Below are 21,799 nucleotides of genomic sequence, written 5' to 3'. Positions count from 1 at the left end.
GATGTCCAACAATGCATGAAGATAGGATGCAAACCAAAACGCCTCCTTCCTCCAACAATTTCTCCACAAAATTCGCCTTGAAATGGTCAAAAATCGTTTTTCCCTTGCATTTCGGGTTTTTGGGAACAAAAGACAAGTTCGATTTGTTCAAAATGAAGCAAATCGGGTTTTAGATAGAAAACAACAAGTTCGATTTTCACTTTTCCCTCTTTCATGCCAAAATCGGGTTTTAAAAGACAAATGACAAGTTTAATTTTTCACTTTTTCACTCATCAAGCCAAAATCGGGTTTTAAAAGACAAATGACAAGTTTAAAATTGTCAAAAATGCACTTCTATGTCAAAATCGGGTTTTAAAAGACAAACTGCAAGTTTAAAAATACTTGTAAGGGGGAAATAAAATCCCTACAACAAGTAAAAAACACTTGCACATATGTAATGGGGATTTAAAATCCCTATTACATGCGAAAACCATTAAAGTAGGGGTTTTTTGAACAAACTGCAAGTTTACTTGCAGTTGAGCCAAAAAACCCCTATTTTAACTAAAAATGACCAAAAAAACAATAAAGAGATAAAAACATTAAAGGGGAAATTTAAAATAAATTACAAGTGACATTTTTAAAATAAAAATGCACATGTAATCGATCAAAAATTCCCCTACAAAGACCACAACAATGAATATCATTAAAACTTGCAGTTTGAAGAAAATTCTCCACCTGCAGTCTGGGTTTTAAAACCCGAAATTGAAGGAAAGGCATAGCAAACGAACCCAAAATTGGACGAAATTCGAAACGTAGTTCGAGAATGGACTGAGGATTAAGCCAGTCCAAGGATTAGTCAAAATTCTGCCTCGGGAAGCATGCCATAGAGTAAAAATTTTCATTTTTTCAGTAAAATTTCACCGTAGTGGTCCTTCATTTTTGGAAACAAAAATGAGGACAACAGAGCTTGCGTCCATTCTTGAGAATAATTATTGTTTGATAAGAAATAGCAGCAAGTCTTTGAGCTTGCATTAGTTCTTGTCTTTGTGTTGAAAGAATAGATTATTCCAGTCTTTGAGCTGTTATCTTTTATTCGTTGTAAAAATTTAGTATAGTAAAGGGTAGATAGGACTTCCAATAGTCAAGTCTTTGAGCTTGATATTGCTGTCCCCCGAAGGAAGTGACAGAAATCTTTGCGCTTTCAGGAAACTTCATTTCCTTTATCTTATTTCACTTGAAAGTGGTTACTACTGTTATTCAATCGCTATCCTTTTCTATGAAGAGAAAAGGATATTGTCTTTCTTGAAAAAAGAAGAAAGATTGCTGTCCCATCCCATTTTATTTTCCAAGTTGTAGTTAGATAGGGGGAGTCTTCCCTTAATTAGGAGAGTTTTTACTCGTGTGCTGTGGTTGAAACCACAATTTTGTATATTTCCCCAAGTGTACAAAATTTTCAACCAACACCCTCTCAATCATCCACTGACTTGCTATAAATAGTAAGTGTGTAGAATTGAGTCCAACGAAGGCCAAACTTGAACTTTGGATGGGAATAAGCCTCCTGCTCTGATAACTGAGTCCCTCTAACCAACTACCCTAGCCTACGAGGGCCAAGATTAGGCTAAACCATCCAAAAACAACAACGGGCTAAAAAGGGGACATTACAAGGCATCTAGGTGCAACATAGTTATGGATGGGTGGACGGACATTAGCCACAGTCTACTCATCAACATCATGGTCACATGTGCAGAGGGCCTCTACTTCCTTAGAGTAGTTGATTGTACAGACCATCACAAAGATGTCGATTTTCAATTTCAAGTCCTCAGGGATAATATTGAGGAGGTTGGGCCACAAAATGTGGTCCAAGTAGTGACAGATGCAACCCATGTGTGTAGAGCAGCAGGGAAACTCTTTGAGGCAGCCTATAGACATATTTTGTGGACCCCATGTTGTGTGCATGCCATGATCAATGCACTCAAGGACATGGGGAAGATTGGTTGGATTAGAGGAGTGGTCAGCAATGCGAGAGATGTGCGGATGTTTATCGACAACCACCACACTTCACATGCATTCTTCAAGACCTTCACGAAGTTCTTGAAACCAGTTGAGACCAGATATGCATCCTATTTCACTCTCTTGGAGAGAATGATTGATTTGCAAGAGGTATTATAAATCATGTTTATGACTACAGAGTGGAATAGGTGGGTCAAGGCCAAGATAGAGCAAGGGAGAAGGGTGAAGGAGATAGTGAAGAGTATTGTGTTTTGGATTGATGTGAAATACATTGTCTCCATCATTTCTCTAGTATTCCAGGTCATCAAATATGGGGGTGGGGATGCACCTAATCTTGGAGAGGTGTATGAGTGCATCGACTCTATGCTTAACCCGATGAGGGTTGTTGTGCGAGTGAAGGACCCCACTCTAGCATTCTACAATAAGCACATCTGGCCAATCATTCAGCGCGGATGGGACAAGCTGAACACTCCTTTGCATATGGCTGCCTATGCCTTAAACCCTAAGTGGTACAAGGCTAGACCGGGTAGAGTGACACCGATTCAAGATGATGAGATGAAGGCGGAGTTCTTTAGGTGCATAGAGAAGATGTATGATTCTAGAGATGTTGGCATAATTCACACTGAGTGGAGAAAATTTGCCACTCTTAGAGGGTATTCAGATGCAGCAAAGATGGATATAGAAACTATGGCACAGAAGGACCCACTTTTGTGGTGGAATTGTCATGGCCCGAAATATTAGACCACCACTCTAGCTATCCGTATGCTATCCCAGGTTTCCAGTTCTTCAATTGTTGAGAGGAACTGGTCTACATATAGCTTCATCCACTCTCTTAAGAGGAACAGACTTGCCTCTAAGAGAGCAGAGAAGCTTGTGGTTGTACATAGTGCTTTGCATCTCATGGACTGCAAGACACTTGTGTATAAGGAGAGTACAACAGCGCGATGGGATGTAGAGCCAGAGGAGCCATCATAGATTGATGAGGATGATCCTACTGTTAAGATATAGCCCTCATGAATCTAACTAATGGTAAATCGGTTATTATCTGGAGAGTGATATATTAACAGAGCATACAGTTTGGAAATTAAACATAAACAAACTAATTGTTATGAACGGTTGCCTCCGTAGGGACATGTCCATACGTGGCAACTACCATGTATGGACATGTCCCTACGTAGGCAACCTTTCCTCTTGTATTTAAACCGGATTCAATGATGGAGACGATCAATAACTCACAGCAATCAGTCTTCCAGAATTGCTGTCATTATTCTTCGATCCATATTTCACAACATGGTATCAGAGCCAGCATATTAAGAGAATAAATTAGATAGCCATATTACTCATAAGCATTTATCGGAAGTAAATAACAAATCAACGCAGAGGCTATATACACAGAGGATATATCCGACTAAGAAAATATTCAAAATGTCATGTAAATATGAGAGTGGAAGATAGACTCGAAGGAGCCTCCAACTTCGTTTCCTGGAAGATATGAATCATTGCCATTCTTGAAGAACTAGAATTAGAGTCTTACATAGAAGAAAATCTAGACATGCCAAATGATGAACCAGAGAAATCTACCTGGAAAAGGTGTAATAATAAAGCAAAGAAAATAATTATTGATTCAGTCAAAGATCATATTCTTCCATCTATAGCCAGACTGCCTAAAGCATATGAAGTATTTAAAACCATTAAAAATACATATGAAGTTAACAATGCAAGCAGAATGTTAACCATGAAACAACAACTTTTAAACATAAAGATGAATAAAGATGATACAATATCTACATACTTTTCAAGGATATCTGAAGTAAAAGACCAATTACAAACTATTGGAAATGAGGTAGATAATCAAGAAATCTCTCTCATAGCCCTAAGAGGATTACCAATTTCATGGGAATCCTACATTCAATGTATTAGCTGGAAACACCCCCCTTACCCAAATTTGAACAACTTAAGAATGAGTGCATTCAAGAGGAATCTCGACTAATCTCAAGAGGATTAGGGACAAATAAAGAAGGAGAAATCCAAGCACTTAATACAAATACCTTCAACAAAAAGAAAAAGTTCTCCAAACAGAAGAGAGGAAATAAAAACCATCAGAAAAGAGATATGTCTAAAATTTAGTGTTACAAATGCGACAAATATGGGCACATTCACAGGAATTGTCCAGAAAGGAAGAAAACACAAGCTAGTCTAGCCGAAGTCAAAGGAGAAAACTCACTTTTCTTCTTAGCCCTATCAAGCGAAATAAATACAAATAAAAACACTTGGATCGTAGACAGTGGAGCATCAAGGCACATAACTGGATTCAGAAATCAGTTTGAAACACTTAACGGGCACTCAAGTGAAGAGGTTACTATTGGAGATAACTCCACATATCTTGTGAAAGGAATTGGGACCTGTACTATCAAACTAAGAAATGGAGTATCTCTAAAATTAAAGGATGTTCTGTTTGTACCTGGAATAAAAAGAAATCTAGTCTCAATCTCAGGCCTAGCTGATCAAGGATATCGGGTTACCTTCAATGAAGATAAAGTTCTACTCTGGCCTAAAAATACAAATATCAAAAATGCCATAACAATAGGTTCAAGAGATGGTAGCCTATACAAACTATGCAGTGATCAAAAGGAAGCACTAAATCTTGAAGTTTCAAATAATAATGAATTATGGCACAAAAGATTAGGACACCTAAGATATAGTGCTCTATCCAACATAAAGAAGATTACTTTAGGACTGCCCCAACTAAAATTTGAACACACAGGCATTTGCAAAGGATGTGCCTTGGGAAAGAATGTGAAAGTTTCTTTTCCCTCAAGTGAGCACAAATCAAAAGTTATTTTAGAACTAATTCACTCAGACCTATGCGGTCCCATGTCAACACCATCCCTAACTGGATCCTTATACTACATAATCTTTGTTGACGACTACTCTCGAAAAACATGGATATATTTTCTAAAGTGCAAAGACTCAAATGAAGTACTATCTAAGTTCAAAGAATTCAAGGCACTAGTAGAAAACCAGTCAGGGAAGAAAATTAAGGTGTTAAGATCCGACAATGGGGGAGAATATACATTTGACAACTTCAAAGACTTTTGTAATTTTGTTGGGATTAAGAGGGAGTATACTGTACCATATAATCCACAACAGAATGGAGTAGCAGAAAGAAAGAACAAAACCATAATTGAAGCAGCAAAAGCCATGATGCATGAACAAAACTTACACACTTCATTCTGGGCAGAAGCTTCAAATACAGCAGTCTACATTCAAAACAGATGTCTGCACTCAGTTCTAGAAAACATAACTCTTGAAGAAGCTTTTACAGGGAACAAACCAGACTTAAGTCATTTAAGGATATTTGGCTGTCCCGTATATATACATGTTCCTAAAGAAAAGAGGAAAAATTTAGAACCATCCGGAAAAAGAGGTATCTTCATTGGCTATAGTGAAAATACTAAAGGATATCACATTTACATTCCAGGGAAAAAATCTGTTGAGATAAGTAGAGATGTAAAGTTTGAAGAAAACACTACACTCAAAGAACCTGAGGATGATAACATTACTAAAGAAGAAGAAGATCACATAACTGAGATTGAGAGGGAGAATATCATAGAAAATTCCAAACCTTCAGACACTGAGAGGGAGGACATCATAAGAGCTTCTAAACCTCTTGCTGATGAAAATATTGAAACACTCAATAACAAGAAAAGACCTCTATGGGCAAGGAAAATGATTGAAGAGAATAATGTAGAACCAAATGAAATTTCCAAAGAAAATAAGAGAACAAGAACTCTAAAATGTTATGCTGCACTTCTAACCGAACTCACAAATTCTGAACCAACAAATGTCAGAGAAGCCTTATCAAAACAGGCTTGGAAAGATGCTATGGTTGAAGAATATCAACTATACTAAAGAATGATGTTTGGGATATAGTGCCTAGACCAAAAGACAAATCAGTTGTCTCATCCAAGTGGTTATTCAAGATCAAATATGCATCTGATGGCAGCATTGAAAAACATAAAGCTCGCTTTGTGGCCAGGGGATTCTCTCAGAAAGCAGGAATTGATTATGAAGAGACATTTGCCCCAGTTGCCCGGTATACGTCAGTAAGAACAATCATTGCAATTGCAACATCCAAAGGATGGAAAATTCACCAAATGGACGTAAAGACTGCCTTCCTAAATGGTTCAATTGAAGAAGAAGTATATATAGAACAACCAGAAGGATTCACCATACGTGATAAAAATTGCTATGTTTGTAAACTAAAGAAAGCTCTCTATGGGTTAAAACAAGCACCTAGGGCCTGGTATGCAAGGATAGACAACTATCTCTCCAAACTAGGGTACTCCAAGAACCTAGCAGATCCCAACATCTACTTCAAGGCTTCAAATGGCAATATGATTGTATTGGTCCTTTACGTGGATGATCTTTTGATAACCGGAGAGGATAATCTCATTGAGAAATGTAAGCAAGATCTGGCAGCAGAATTTGATATGAAGGATCTAGGGCTTCTACATTATTTTCTGGGATTAGAAGTATGGCAGAAGAAAAACTACATCTTCCTAAATCAAGGAAAGTACACCACAGATATTCTAACTAGATTTGGGATGATGGAGTGTAAGCCATTAGCTACACCAATGGAAACTAATTTGCACAAGCTGAAAATTGAGGTAGAAGATTCAGAACCTACAGATCCCACACTCTACAGACAAATCGTCGGTTCACTCATGTATTTGGTAAATACTCGTCCTGATATCTGCTATGCTACAAATGTATTAAGTCGCTTCATGTGTGAACCTAAGAAGATACACTAATGGCTGCTAAACACATTCTAAGATATTTACGAGGCACAATCAGACTTGGCTTAAAGTATGAAAATGTTGAGATTCAACTTGAAGGATATTTTGATTCTGATTGGGCCGGAAGTACCACTGACCGTAAAAGTACTACAGGGTGTTGCTTCAGTCTTGGTTCTGCTATGATATCTTGGTTCAACAGAAAACAGTCAGCAGTTGCACAAAGCTCCACTGAAGCAGAATATATAGCAGCCTCCATGGGAGCTCGTGAAGCGGTATGGCTAAGAAAGTTATTATTTGGATTATTTGGAAAAACTCTGAATTCAACAATAATTCACTGTGATAATCAGAGCTGTATCAAGCTCTCAGTAAATCCAGTTTTTCACAATCGATCCAAACATATTGAGATCCCTTATCACTACATAAGAGATATGGTAGATCGAAACATCATAAAACTAGTGTACATCAGTACTGAAGAACAAAATGTTGATATCTTCACCAAGCCACTTGCAAGATTGAAGATAGAATACTTCAGAAGTAAACTTGGTATGACTAGATTATAATTGAGATTATTAGGATGAAATTCCTACCATGTGTAATTTGTTCATGAATAAATAAATAAAATGTATGTTGCAATATTCTAACTGTGTTCAAGAAGATGACGATCTTCTTATGTTTAAGGTTACTATTTCAAGGTGACGATCTTGACAATAGTTGACCAAGTGTCAAGATTGACTACATTAAGTTGTTGTCCCGGACTATGCCAGATATCTTGATCCTAAAGTATGTGATCATCTCATGATTGACTTCTTAAGTGATTGTCTCGGACTGAGCCGGATATCATGATATTGAGTTTATTGTCATGACAAGACTATATTAAATGTTGTCCCGAATTGTGTCGGAAGTCATGATAGAATATGCTCCCAAGAAAATTACTTAGATCCACTCCTGCTAAGAGGGAGTGTTAAGATATAGCCCTCATGAATCTAACTAATGGTAAATCAGTTATTATCTGGAGAGTGATATATTAACAGAGCATATAGTTTGGAAATTAAACATAAACAAACTAATTGTTATGAACAGTTGCCTCCGTAGGGACATATCCATACGTGGCAACTGCCACGTATGGACATGTCCCTACGTAGGCAACCTTTCCTCTTGTATTTAAACCGGATTCAATGATGGAGATGATCAATAACTCATGGCAATCAGTCTTCCAGAATCGCTGTCATTATTCTTCGATCTATATTTCACAACACCTACCACTTCAGATGAAGGGCTGGTTGGTGTGAGCTTGAGGGATATTGACCGTGGGGAGTCCAGCAGTTCCAGTGATGAGGAGTTTGCACTTGCAGATGATTAGAGGCCTCCCTTCACTACATTTTGAGTTTTGTCTTTTGTAATGCTATTTGATTGTAATGGTTTATTGTGTAATCATCTTTATAGACTTTGTGATATCTCATATCAGATATTCATATTTTCGATATAATAGAAATCTCCAATTTGACAAATTTCATTTGTCAAATTTTATTTAGTCATTAGCATTCAAGAAATCTTCGTATTTAGATATAGTATTTCAAATTTTGCTATTTAGCATTTTAGTATTTTACTAATTTCCTATAGTTTCAATTGAAATGTAATTCTTATACTGTTATACATATTTTCACAACTAGTTTTTCAAGTACTATAAGTATATGTATAACTATGTCAACATCCCCCCCCCCCTCCGCTGCTCCCAAACTTAGGCCCTTTGTCTCCTAGTCCTCGAAACCCATCCCGGCGTCCCCCTTTCTCCCCATTCACAACGGCCATGCAACACTAAATATAATTAAATATAATTAAGTTCATGAATGATCAAAAGATATGGAATGAAAAATTGTAACTCCCTCAAACATGAGATATAAAAGCGAGAAGAGTACCTCATTTGAGAGGGGATAATTTGGGAATCAGAAGTGCAGATCTGATCTTGAAAGGTTGTGTCCCTTTCAAAGGGCAGATATAATGAAGAGTTGCACCCTTTCAAAGGGTGTTAATGGTGGAAAGGGTGTGTCTCTTGCGGTTGTCAAAGCGCATACATGATGAAGAGGTGTGACCTCTCCCTCACATTGAGAGAAATAAAGGAAAGGAATCAAAAGCATCCAGTGAGATCACCATCGATCAGATCAAATTAGATTAGAACTGTTATATAGTTACAGGCCGTTTCCATACTCAAACAAAGGCATATATAAGGCCAATGCATAGGATAATCTAAAAACAACAAGCACTATACAAAAAGGCACATTTAATTATTGCAGAGAAGCGATACCAATCCAGGCAGAGATCTTATTATACGTGAATGCAGCATTAGCATGTCAGCAAATGGATTAAGGAAACAATAAAAATTGTGTTTACATTAACAAGTGTTATTAAAAATTCTTGATTAGGTGTGATAATCAGCAGCAGATTAATTAGTTAAGGCAAAAGACGTGATATGAGGAGTCACCACCTTTGCAAGGATAGTGACCGTTTAGAAAGACATAACTTTCCATCCAAATCAAGGGTTTATATACATCATAACAACCACTCAAAGGAAAGGCATCGAACAACCTTGGAAGAGAACAAGAATAAAGGGATCGAATCTGCAGCTACCGTTAGGATAAGACAACATTCTTGAAAAATTGATTGCTCAAATAATTGGATTACTTTATTCAATTGTAGAGCCATTTAAATAGGTGATTACAGGAGGTGATGTTTCTAAAAAGAAACAACTGCCTCTAAAAATAGAAGCCAAAAATAGAAAACTAAAAAAAACAAAAATTACACTAATGCCATTAAAATACTAATTAAATAATAATTAAATATTCTAATACCCTCCCTTAATGGTCATTCTATCTACTAACTACCCTACAGAAGACACTGCAGGTTTTTTTATCACAAACGGAAAGAACACTCTACTGCTACGGAGACCCTCCCTGGATCTGCAAAGTGTTAATGACCAAGAATACCATAATCCATCCAACCTGATGTTGGGTAACCAAACTAAAACCTAAAACCATGATTTTGAGGTAAAATAGGCAAACCCTCCAAAATTGAAGATACAAATCATCATTTTTTTGTGGAAAAAGAATGGTAAAAAATCCCTAAATAGGACCAAAAACCCTGAAGTGATTTTTGAGGAAAAAATTGAACAAAACCTTGAAACATCGCATGGCAAGACCCAAAACATCATGTGGTAAAACACCAGTCATCATGCAATAAAACACCAGACAACATCACATGGTAAAATACTAGACATCATGTGGTAAAACAACAAACATCACAAGGCAAAACATCAGACATTGTGTGGTTAAACAACACCTCCTGATTTTTGAAGAAAAATCAAGCAAAACCCTCCCATAATTTTTTGTGGAGAAAAATAAAAAAACCCACAAATCATTTTTCAAGAAAAAATCGTGAAAACCCTAAAAGTTGGATTTAGAAATCATCGTTTTTTGTAAAAAAAGGTAAAACCGAAAAAAATAATTTGTGGAAAAAACTATTAAAACCCAGAATAATTTTCAAGGGGCAAAATTAATAAAACCCAAAATAATTTTTTTAAGGCCAAAAAATTATAAAAAACCGAAATAATTTCTTTAAGGGAAAAATATTAAAAACCTGAATATCCAAAATATATTTTGCTTTCTTGCTTACAAAAAACCTTAGTAGGGTCTCTAAAAGTCGGCTCTCAAAAAAATCTCCACGGTCATGCAAAAACCCAAACATCATGCCCTAGCTACAAATTTTTTATTTTTTTTACTCACATAAATCGCACAAAGAACCCTAGCCAGAACACTTATGTAGGTAAAAACGACGCTTTAGCACCAGGCGTCTTCAAAAAAAAAATGCGGAGCTAAAAAAATCCCCAGTCGAAAGAGAATCGCAGAGGTCAAAAACGGAAAATGTCAGCTCCGAAAACCTGCCGCCTTCTGAAAGTCGTGCCGCCGACAAAACAAATCGCGCCACACAAATAGACGTGGAAAAAAAACAGACGCACTGCCGCTACCGGAAATCAAAGAAATCGCGGAAAAGTCACATGAAAAAAACATGCGAAGAGAACAAAAATCGCTGCCAAAAGATCGCGCCAAAAACCCTAACTATCATCCTTCAGCTGGCCCAAAATCGCGCATAGGAAACCACGATAATCCGCTAAAAAGAAAACCCTTCTCTGGAAAAAAATAATTTCGCGATCTGAACCCATGGCCAGAAAAAAAATGCAAAAACGAAAAACCTCAACTCCGTTGCCTCATCCACGATCCATCAAAAATGAAACTCTCGCCAACAAAGGATGCTAGCCAAAAAAACCCTTGAAATTTTTCATAAAAAAAATCGAACAAAAAATTTCTGGAAATTATTTCCAAGTAGAAGGGCTTACGAATTTTTTATTAAAAAATTCGACAAACTTTGAAAAAGCTCATTGACCCGCTCTGATACCATGAAAAATTGATTGCTCAAATAATTGGATTACTTTATTCAATTGTAGAGTCGTTTAAATAGGCGATTACAAGCGGTGATGTTTCTAAAAAGAAACAACTGCTTCTAAAAATAGAAGCCAAAAATAGAAAACTAAATAAAGCAAAAATTACACTAATGACCATTAAAATACTAATTAAATAATAATTAAATATTCTAATAATTCTGGTATGGAGTTTTGTGCATAACTCTGTTAACATTCTCTGCATATTATTATGAATAGTAGACCATCTTTAAGACTATTCACTACATGTTATCTCCTGCACTCACTGTGTAATCTATTATGATTAGTATGATGTAATGTGATGTTATCACCTATGCGTGTTATATCTTATTTTTGGAATCAACCATGGTTATAAAGACTTGCAACAAGGAAAATGGCTGATAGGGCACCCTATCAATATGATTTACAACAGGGAGAACGGTTGATACTGCACCCTATCAATATGATTTGCAATAGGGAGAATGGCTGATAGGTCACCCTGTCAATATGGCTTACAATAGGGAGAACAGTTGATAAGACACCCTATCAAGTGTAGCTTTATTAAGTGCGAACGGTTGTTAAGGCACCCTATCAAGTATGGCTTGATTAAGGGAGAACAGTTGTTAAGACACCCTAACAAGTTACCTATCCTACCATGCTATGATTGGAATTCCTTTAGTTATGACCTATGATTCTGATCTCTACATTTACAGTTGTTTGTAATTGTAAATTGCCTATGTTTCATCATAATCAGCCATTCTTTACTTTATGCATCATCATAGTTAATTGTTTGTAATTATTATATAATTTAATTTCCTAACTTGTTTGCAGGGTTTTTTTATTAAAGAGATAAAGGTATTCCTTCTCTATCCCACCCTTAATAGCTAAGAACTGTAATCTAGGGCAAACTAGGGCATTTTACAAAAAGGGACATTACAGATCCAAATGTTCATCACCAATCACCATATGTAACAAGGCATACTTAGAACATTCTCAAAATTGGAGCTGTTGAAGGTAAGTTAAAAATAAATATGTTTCACTTTAGTAAAGCTTTTAATTTTATTTTAATTTTAATTTTTGTAAATTTAATTTTTTTAAATTTTACTATCAGCCCAAATTGGTCCATATGGAGGCAATCTAGCAATACAAGGGCAGCAAAGGTTAAATAAATTCAGCAGCTTAGTTTGACACATACATTTTAGTGCAACAAGATTAATCCTTTTGTTCCTCCAAATTGGCCGTTGTTTATGCGGAATAAGCTTCCTATAGAGTGGTCTTGGCTATTTTAAAGTTTTATGCACATTTGACTACAATCTATAAAGTGCACAAGTCCGACATATCCAGAATCTAGGGATGCTCAATTGATTTGAAAAAGAACTTTGTATCATTTGGCACAATATCTTCTTGTTCACTATTTGGTCAGATAAATAAAAAAATATGCATATAGCAAATTTAGTGAAGCAATACAAGTCACTTTTCAAAGACAGAAAAGAACAAAAATGTGGTAACAGTGAAAAATCGTGCATTTGAGCAGTTTTCAAATTTGAAATTCAGAATTTGTGGTCCTTTTCCATTCTTTGACCTTGTATTTTATACTGTGTTTCTTTTGTTCGAGTTTTGAGAGCTATAATTTAGGGCAACTCCAAAAACAAAATTGTGTTAAAGTCACCCGAGCTGACCTAAATAATATTCCAGACATATAAACATGGCACCCCCTAATAAAATAGACCCAAAAATATTTTCTAGTATTTACAGGGTGTTTCCAAAGCAATTCTAAGTAAGAACGCACAGGAGTGACAGAAGCAGCTTGGTATTTCAGTTAATATATGAAAATATCATTTGCCAGCCACGGGATCTTTAATATGACTCACAAACCAACATTATCAAACAACAATGAAAAGAGATTACACAAATACAAAAATGCAATTTAAAGAATGAACACAATAGATAATAAGGATATTCGCATCAACCAAAAAAGAAGGTATTTATAAGTCCCTCAATAGCTCATTCTTTTCAATTTAGTACTAAACTTCATGATCTCCAATACTGTTGCATTAATAGAAACAATATCAAAGATCTAACCAGCAAAGCCAAGGAGAATCAACGTGTAAGTTACAAAGAGAACAAGAAGTGATTCTTACCGAATGTAGAAGTTCATAATTACAGAAGACAAATATGAGCCAGGAGCTAGGCATTCCATATCCGAGTGCCTAATTTCTACAGATTCTGGATGATTTCTACACATCAGAGAGGCAACCATAATAACAAGTCAAATTGGGGACTCCACTAATTTAATAACCTTCTTAAACTCACTAGTAGTAAAAAGATCATTTTGATGTGGCTTTGACTCCATAAATACCTTTCAGGATAGTAAATTCGGATGTCTTTCTTCCTGAAAATCAAAGAGACTGCCAGTGAGAATAGGAAATATTCCAGTCAATTGATATTTTATGTCTACACCACAGCAGCATGTAAATTGATTTAACATGTGATACAAATGACTCAAAACCATCATTTACCTCCGTCTTAAGGACATGCTATGACCCTGATGCTGTTGTTTCTGTTTCTCATCCTCTTCATCTAAATCAACCACAATCTGTGTAGCAATAAAAGTGCAGATTAACTACCAAAAACAATGCCTTAAAGAAATTGCAAGGACTCTGCATATTAACAACATGTCTTTTGGATGCTCAACAAACATGACAATTCTAAACAAGAAGTCACTTGTTACACAACAAAGGCAATATGAGAACCAATTAACTAAAACCAATAATTAATTAATAAGATCTATGTAGCTGCATAAACTATAAACACTAGAAAGTATGTCCATACATGCTATTTGAAATCACAATAGAAAGAAGTGCAGTATAGATTATAGCACTCGGCACTTTATTTATGTACATGAAGAAATAGAATATGGCACTCGGCACTTTATTTATGTACACAAAGAAATAGAATATGGCACTCGGCAAATTATTTATATACTCATTATTGCTTTTGATAAAATTCTTAAGATGAATGTTTCATATATAGGAATATTTAAATCAATATTACAAAAATTTCTTTAACAATGCAGAAGAGCAATAAGAATTATTACTAAAGGTGTTTATGGTTCTAAATTTACAATTAATTTAGAAAGCATTATATAGAAGTCAGAGTATATTGCCAGTTACTATAAGTTATATTATATTTCCATAGACAAAAATAGAGTGGTACAGTGCATCTTTGAGGAATTGGTACGACCTTGAGCACATTGATGTTTATTGGTCAGATACAACTGGCTATTTGTAGCTTTCCTTCAAATTAAAGGCGATTCGAAGTCCATGCAGTAGCTCCATTTTCATGTTGACAGTAGGGATGAGTGTGCCATTTCTCATGTCTATAGGAAACTTTTGTGGGAGAGAAACAGCTTGGATGAGTAGATAGGTTATTCTTCTTGCTGCCATCTCCATTCAAGGAGATGACAAATGCCTATGTAGATATGAACTTGTTAACCTAGTTGATTATTGGTTGGCTGAAACCAATAGCTGCCGCAATTTGACTTTAGTAGATTCCCATCACACCTGTCAAAAGCTTTCAACATATCAAACTTCAACCTAGTAAAAATCTTACATAGAGCTACAGGCCTGTACTGATCTAACTTTATCACAACCCTAGTACAGGCTCTGTGTAACATGGCGTACAAACTAGGATCTGAATAAATTTTGGGCAATACCAGATTCAACCTAGTTTGTACGCCATGTTACACACAGCTACAGGCCTGTACTGAACCTGTAGAGCATTTTTGTCATTGATGTTTATGTTGGTTTAGTTTCTGTTTTAGCCAGCTGTCTTTGTCACATCTTCAAGTGTTGGCTGGAAGATTTGTTTCCTTTGTGGATTCGATTTGAGTTCAGGTGTTATAACAGTCTGATTTGGTGCTTGTTCCTGTGCCTACATTTGGCTAGAATTCCTCTCTTTGTCGGATATGATGGTGACTCAGTAGTTTCTGACAATTGTGTTCTGCTTTGGAGCCGTTTTGTTTTTGTTCAGCGTATGACGTCTTTGAATGTTTAACGTATCTTTTTCAGGCGTTTTGCTTATCATTATTCTTTTAGAAATACATGCTGGGCATAGACGTATCGGTTTCTTTTGTGCATTGAAATCAATGGTAGAACGGTGGTGGCAAATTAAGTTATGTGTCAATACAGAAGTCGGAGGATGTTTTTGTTCTATGGGAACAATTCTGAAATATTATCGGATGTTTTTCTTTTGAGGAGTTAGTGTTGACTTTTGCCGGAGATGATTCATGTTTAAAAAAAAAGTTTTTTTTGAGCTGCCTCTGTGTGTGTCAGGCCAATAAAGGGAGTTATTGAATCATTGAAATGTTACAGTATTTTTATTTTTGCTGCTTGCTATATGATGATCTGAGAAATTGTTGGTGGTATACGTTTTTGCTTTTGTTGGCAAATCTGGGCAGAGCAATTGGTAAAAAAAAAGATTATTCTCTTTGTCGTGAATGGGCTCCTTGTGTATCGTCTTCAACAGCTGGAACCATCAGGTGTTGTCAAAGGTTTTTAGTGATTAATTTTGACTTGACTCTGTTAAAAGTGAAAGAGATTATTATTGTATGGAAGCATCTTGATAAAAAAAATTGCGGATGGGATGTATTGTAGCTGGAAAGCGTTACGTCTGTATGCGGGTATAGAGGATTTAGTTTTGCTTTTTTTTTTTTGAGAATGAAATGTGAGGTGTGATGAGATTGAATTTTATGAGTGATGTTGGTTTTTATCCTAAAATCTGTGTAGGATGAGACAATGGGTGCGTATGTATTTGCAGACCAGAGAGCATGCTGCAGATTTACAGTGTTTATTTGGCTTAATGGCTGGTAATGATTGATAGACTTGATAGAGAAGATGTTATATTCTTTATGCAGATGACAGGGTTGTGTACAGTGTTTTGAATTTTATCTTCATTTACTGTTGTTTAAGCCAGAGGACACATTTTTGTAATCATGCTCTCAAAACAGTTAGTTGTGTTTATTAAGTTGGTGCTGGCATAGAGGTTGGGGCCTCTGGTGTTTTGAGTTGGTGCTCTTGTTTGTAATTGGGTTGGTGCCCATTTTTAATAATTTGTATGCCATGGTTTTTACCCACAAGGGTTTTCCATGAGATAATCTCTCTGTCATATTTGTATTTGTTTGTTCTGATCATCTTCTTAAGCTAAATCTGTTTGTAATACTTGAAATACTGATTCACACACCCCCCCCTTCTCAGTATTTCTAGTTTGTTTTTCAGATCCAACTTTCATATAGAGTCTATTTAGTTTTATGGACTGAGAGGAAACCATCCAAAGAAGAGGCTATATCTTTGTGGAAAGAGAAAAGAATTCCTTGCAATTCATCCATGGTTATCAAACACATTCTGTCATGATTTTCTGTTTCTACAATTAATATAGCAAAAAAAAGGAGAATTTTATTGGATTCATTCCTTTTCCTGATTGTTAGATGTTTCTTAGAGAAGATCCTTAAAATAGTTAGTGGTATGGTATATGATATCTGAGATGTCTATCAACTTAAGAGATAAATACTGATAAAACTATGTGACAGACACAATGCTAACAGAATCGTAAATGCATTAGAATGACATAATGACACACTCACAATATAACAAGAGAACTAATACAAGGAAACCCTCTAAAAAAAAAGTCAAATCCCTAGGGGTTTTGTGGCATTTTTGAGATGGGAGACATCCTAGGATGAAGGGAAGAGGGCAGAACGTACCCACACCAAGGATGTGCCATCAATATGTTGTTAAGAACACGGTTATACTGAGGGGCAGGAGGGGTTAATCAGTATAACATCAAACTTTTACTTTTTCAACTTAATTACAAAAGCACATTACTTAATCCCAAAACATATTCATTTCATATAAACATTCGCATGAAATTTAACTAATGTGTAACACAAGTAGAACACAAGTAGAACACAAGATATATACACGAAAATACTTACAAGAGAAAACCATGGTAAAATAGCTACATTATATATAGAAAACTTCTTTTACAAATTCGTAGGTATCAACCCACTAGAGGCACCAACCCCTCATTCAGTTAGAGGCACCAAACCCTCATTCAAATTTCCATCTTTTAAAGGATGATGGATGATCCTATTCTTCACAAATCTTGTTATAGTCACCTTCTCAACTGATCACAAGTCTGCCATAAGAATCTTCATAAATTGCTACAATGCTGGTCTTGCAGCACTTCTAAATCTGCTATAAACTTGGTCACAAATCTGTTACAAAGAGATCACAATCTCTTACTTATAATCTGCTCATCAACTTCATATACACTTCTGAATTAATCTTCTTTATAATGCATTCTCTCTTTGGTGTATGTATTCAATCTCTCTTCTTTGTTCAACACCACAGACACTTCTTAAGATCTTACTCTCTTTTATATCTTAATACCTTCATGAAAGGATGCAACTCTTCAAAAGCATACAACCATTTGAATGGTCATGTCTTTCACTAACAAATCTGTCTTAATCGCATCTGCGAATAATCTTTTTTAAACTTTTCTCTTCATCATATATGTCTTATATATCTGCTCAAAAACTATATGTCTTATATATCTGCTCAAAAACCATACAAAACCTTCACAAATCTGGAATAATCTTCTATATCCTCTTCTTCATCAAATCAGCAATCTTCCCTTCTCGTCAATGTCCTTGGTGCACATGCTTGATAGACTTTTTAACTCACACCACCTTTAAATCTGCAAAATCAGATTACAAATTCCTCATAAGTCTGTCATAAACTCTTCACAATCTTCTCCTCAATTCTGAAATAATTCTCTTATGGAAGACCCTCTCCAAATCTGGTGTGTATATATATCCTTGATTGACGACACAACACTCAATTTTCATCCTTTAAACTATCTTGGTTTTATAGCTTTATCTTCCAAGAGTCGTACTCTTTGGTATAGAAGAGCCATGTCTTCCCACTTAATCGCTGCCTTTATCTCTTTTAATTGATGTTTGTTATGCTAAAAGCAAGTCCTCATAAAATCGAACTTTATCAAGTTTGTTGCTAACATTTTAATTATATTTGCCTTTGCATAGATCGCACCTTTTTAGTAGGAATCACATCCTTCCATTTGTTGTTTTCTTTAACAAACAAATCACTGCATTGTCTTCGTCTTTGAATAAGACAAGGTGAGGTTTGTCTTTTCTGAACAAAACAGATAAATTTTGTCTTATATGGATTATAATGTAAATCGCTGCTTGTCACACAGCACCACTTTTTATTAATAATGTTTGTTTGCTTTTTAACTAAACCGCTGACTTGTACGTTTTCGTCTCATTTGCTATTTTGTTTTATTCAGCTTTGGTCATATATGCTTTTGTCTTTTCCTTAACCTGCCTATGTGCAGAAAATATATTCGATTATATTTTGTCTTGTCTTATTCAATGCTATTTTGTTTTATTTAATTGTCTTCAATAACAAAGGGCTGCCATTGTTATTCTTTATCTTCTTAATCACTTCCTACTTCTTCAAAATTCGATCACTGTAGTTTGCTCATGATCGTTGCCCTTTTTATCACTGTTTATCTAAAACGCTGTCTTAGCAATCAGACTAGTAGCATATTTATCACAGTTTCTTATGAATTTCTGTCTAACAGAAGGATTGTTATTAACTGCACCTTCTCTTCAATCAAACAATTCACTGACTTTGTATTGTCATCAATACTGATCGCTGTCCAGACTTCAAAATAATATGATAATGACTTGCTTTGCCATACTTTTGTTTGGTCACTGTTTAAAACTTAACATAATAAAGACTGTTTTCTTAAACTTGTTTATCAATGACAACCTTTCAACAATAATGACAACATTGTCCATCTTGTCCATTCGTTTTCTGTAATGTCCCCTTTTTAGCAGACATGAGGTGATTTGTCGTTAGCCCGTATTGCCATGGTCTCGAGGGCTAACCATGACCTTACAAGGATTGTTGATGGATTTGGCCTAGGCAATTTCAGTTGCAGGCCAATCGGAGGTGATTTGACAAGTTTTCCAGAAACTTACTATTTATAGTAAGTCAATTTGGGCTTAGTGACTGGTAAATTTTGAAGCAATTTTGGTTGACAATATTTTGGTGCATTTTATACTTCACCTGGATTGCAAATTTAATGGGCCATTAATTATCTGGGCAAAAAATTAAAAGTTCCTAAAGTTAAATTTAAATATTTGACTTTAGTGATTTATTTAATGCTGGAACTATAGTTAATGGGAAAAATTAAAAGTTCCCTTCTTTTTGGAGACATAAGGGATAACAATATTTTATTGTATCTTTCTTTTATCCCACATTTGTAGTGTCTTGGGAAATGTGTCCAGCTGAAGTCATAAATAGAGCATTTAATGAAGATTTGGGATATCTTGGAAATGGTTGTCTTGGGATTTGTGTTTCTGGAAGAGAGTTCTGAAAATTCTTTTTGGCTTTTGAGGATGTTTCCCCTTGAAGGCAGCATTCTCTACGCCTATGTAAGACCAGGTCTGGAGAATAAATTCAAACTGAGCATTGAATAAGTATTGAGCTATGATCTCATAGGTCAAACTGTGGATGTTCTGCTGTAAGGTAAAAAATCGCAGGGTTTGAGGTTGAAGATTATTCATTTTCAAAGCGTTGAAGCTTTGTTACAGGCAGAACAAATCTGAAGGGGACATAGCAACGCCATATTACCTGGTAAGAAGTACTTCCCAGCACTGAGAGTGAGTATTATTCTTGGATTGCAGCCAATACCACAGTACGGCAAGCACAGAAAATGAAGCAGAGAATCACGTGGAGGATTATGCTGGAGTTTTGAGCCTAAAGCATTTCGGTTACATTCAGAACATTTAAGCTCTTCATACACAGCAAGAAGACGTAGAGGAATATAAGTGATTGAAGCTGGTAGCAATTCCCAGTCACAGCGTTAAGCTCCTTACTGCTGGTCGTGCGATTACCTTTTGACTGGGCATACATCATTGACACGGCAAACTGAGACGTGTGAAGGAGCTGTTTGGGCGTAGTAATTGCCTGAAACTAGTGGGCAGGTTGGAGCCATCAGACAATACATTGCACGACCCTTGGGTGATAGCTGGACGAGGTGCAAGGAGGGTGTTCACAGTGACAACCAGCTAGGGTGCAGCCAAAGGCTCACTGTCTCAGACACATAGAAATTCCAGGTTCTTCCATATTATGCTCCATTGCTTAGTTGTTACAGACCAAACTGAAAACTCTTGTCCTTATTGGAATTTTGTGTAGTGACATGAAGTAATGTAATTGGGAAGAATTATGCAGCTTGGGTTATTTGTATGAGAAAATGTTATCATTTTAAAAATTCAATCTGTGTGTACTGTTTTTCTATTAAAATAGTTCAAAACATATACATCATAACCATTCCGAAGATGTCATCAGACTGATGTCCTACATTTTACATGTATTCTACTATCTACAGTATCATTTTTACATGTATATCAAAAAGGTCATAGCCATGTGTCAGATCACTTGGTTTTACATCGTGAACAATATATAAGAGGATTAGTACAGCAAAATTGCCTCATGTGTCAATATACATATAGCAAAAACGAACCACACTATTCACTAAGCTCCTAAAACTTTCTCCCCAGTCCTAGGAGAAGGCTCATCTAGATCGGCAATCTTGAGTCTCTACATATACTGTGCCAATGCTTCAATCTCCTTCGAATGTAGCATATCCATATGTTTCTTGAAGTATTGAACAGACTAAATATCTTCCTTGCAAATCTGAAGAGCGCCTTCCCAGACCAAAATCATGAACCTGTCTTTAGAAATCTCCGAGACAGCAAAAACCTAAGACATAATGTAAAAATGTGTGAGTTTCCTATTAAACCCAGTAAGCCTCCTCCTCTTGTTTTGAAAAACCTCTCCATTTCTTTCTTTTCAAATAAACCATAGGAGTTCACAAGAAAAGACAGACCAGAACCGGTTCATCCTAAGGTCAAAAGATTCTACAAAACCAGCAAGGATTTCACTGCAGGAAGGGCCAAGTCGATGGTTCCAGACAATAGAAGGGCCAAGGAAAATGGACCACACACCACGGGCAAAATCACATTCAAAAAACAGGTGTTCAAAGGACTCCTAGACATTATGCACACCACACCTAATAAGTTTAGGACCCCAACAGATAAAAAGGAACCAACAGCTAATTTTTTCAAAAGAAGAAGCCATCTAAAACAAGATTTCTTAGGATCAATGGGGGAATGCCAAAAAAAATCAAAAACAAATTGCCACCTGGACTTAGGCCAATCAAGACCCCAACACTGATTAACTCGAGTGAAGATTGAGTAGTCATCCTTCAACATCATGTAAATCTGCTTAGTAAAAATGTCTAAAAAAGAAGAACCATCCAGCCATTTTAGTTGCTTCAAAAAGGAGTCAGTATCCAGAATCTTGCCAAGGAAGAAACAACCTGTAGCCTTACCAATAAGATAGTAGGTTTTCTTTTGTGAGGGAGGAATCCCATATTTAGAGTTGATCTCAGT

The 21,799-nt window shown here is 35.9% G+C and overlaps 1 protein-coding gene across 2 annotated transcripts in view; it reads right to left on the bottom strand.

Moving 5' to 3' along the window:
* The window catches only part of LOC131070457 (ubiquitin-like-specific protease 1D), a 208,061-nt gene that overhangs the window by 101,875 nt on the left and 84,387 nt on the right, over positions 1-21,799 (bottom strand). For both annotated transcript variants that reach the window (XM_058006014.1, XM_058006015.1), the window contains exons 6-8: positions 13,776-13,852; positions 13,616-13,648; positions 13,398-13,493 (exon numbers count right to left, since the gene is read on the bottom strand). In XM_058006014.1, the coding sequence (XP_057861997.1) occupies positions 13,398-13,493; positions 13,616-13,648; positions 13,776-13,852 (206 nt within the window). The remainder of the gene's footprint in view (positions 1-13,397; positions 13,494-13,615; positions 13,649-13,775; positions 13,853-21,799) is intronic.

The sequence above is a fragment of the Cryptomeria japonica genome, chromosome 3 (genome assembly GCF_030272615.1).
Source record: "Cryptomeria japonica chromosome 3, Sugi_1.0, whole genome shotgun sequence".
NCBI lineage: Eukaryota > Viridiplantae > Streptophyta > Pinopsida > Cupressales > Cupressaceae > Cryptomeria > Cryptomeria japonica.
Note: the sequence above shows the minus strand (reverse complement) of the source record. Positions and strands in the feature narration are given on the sequence as shown.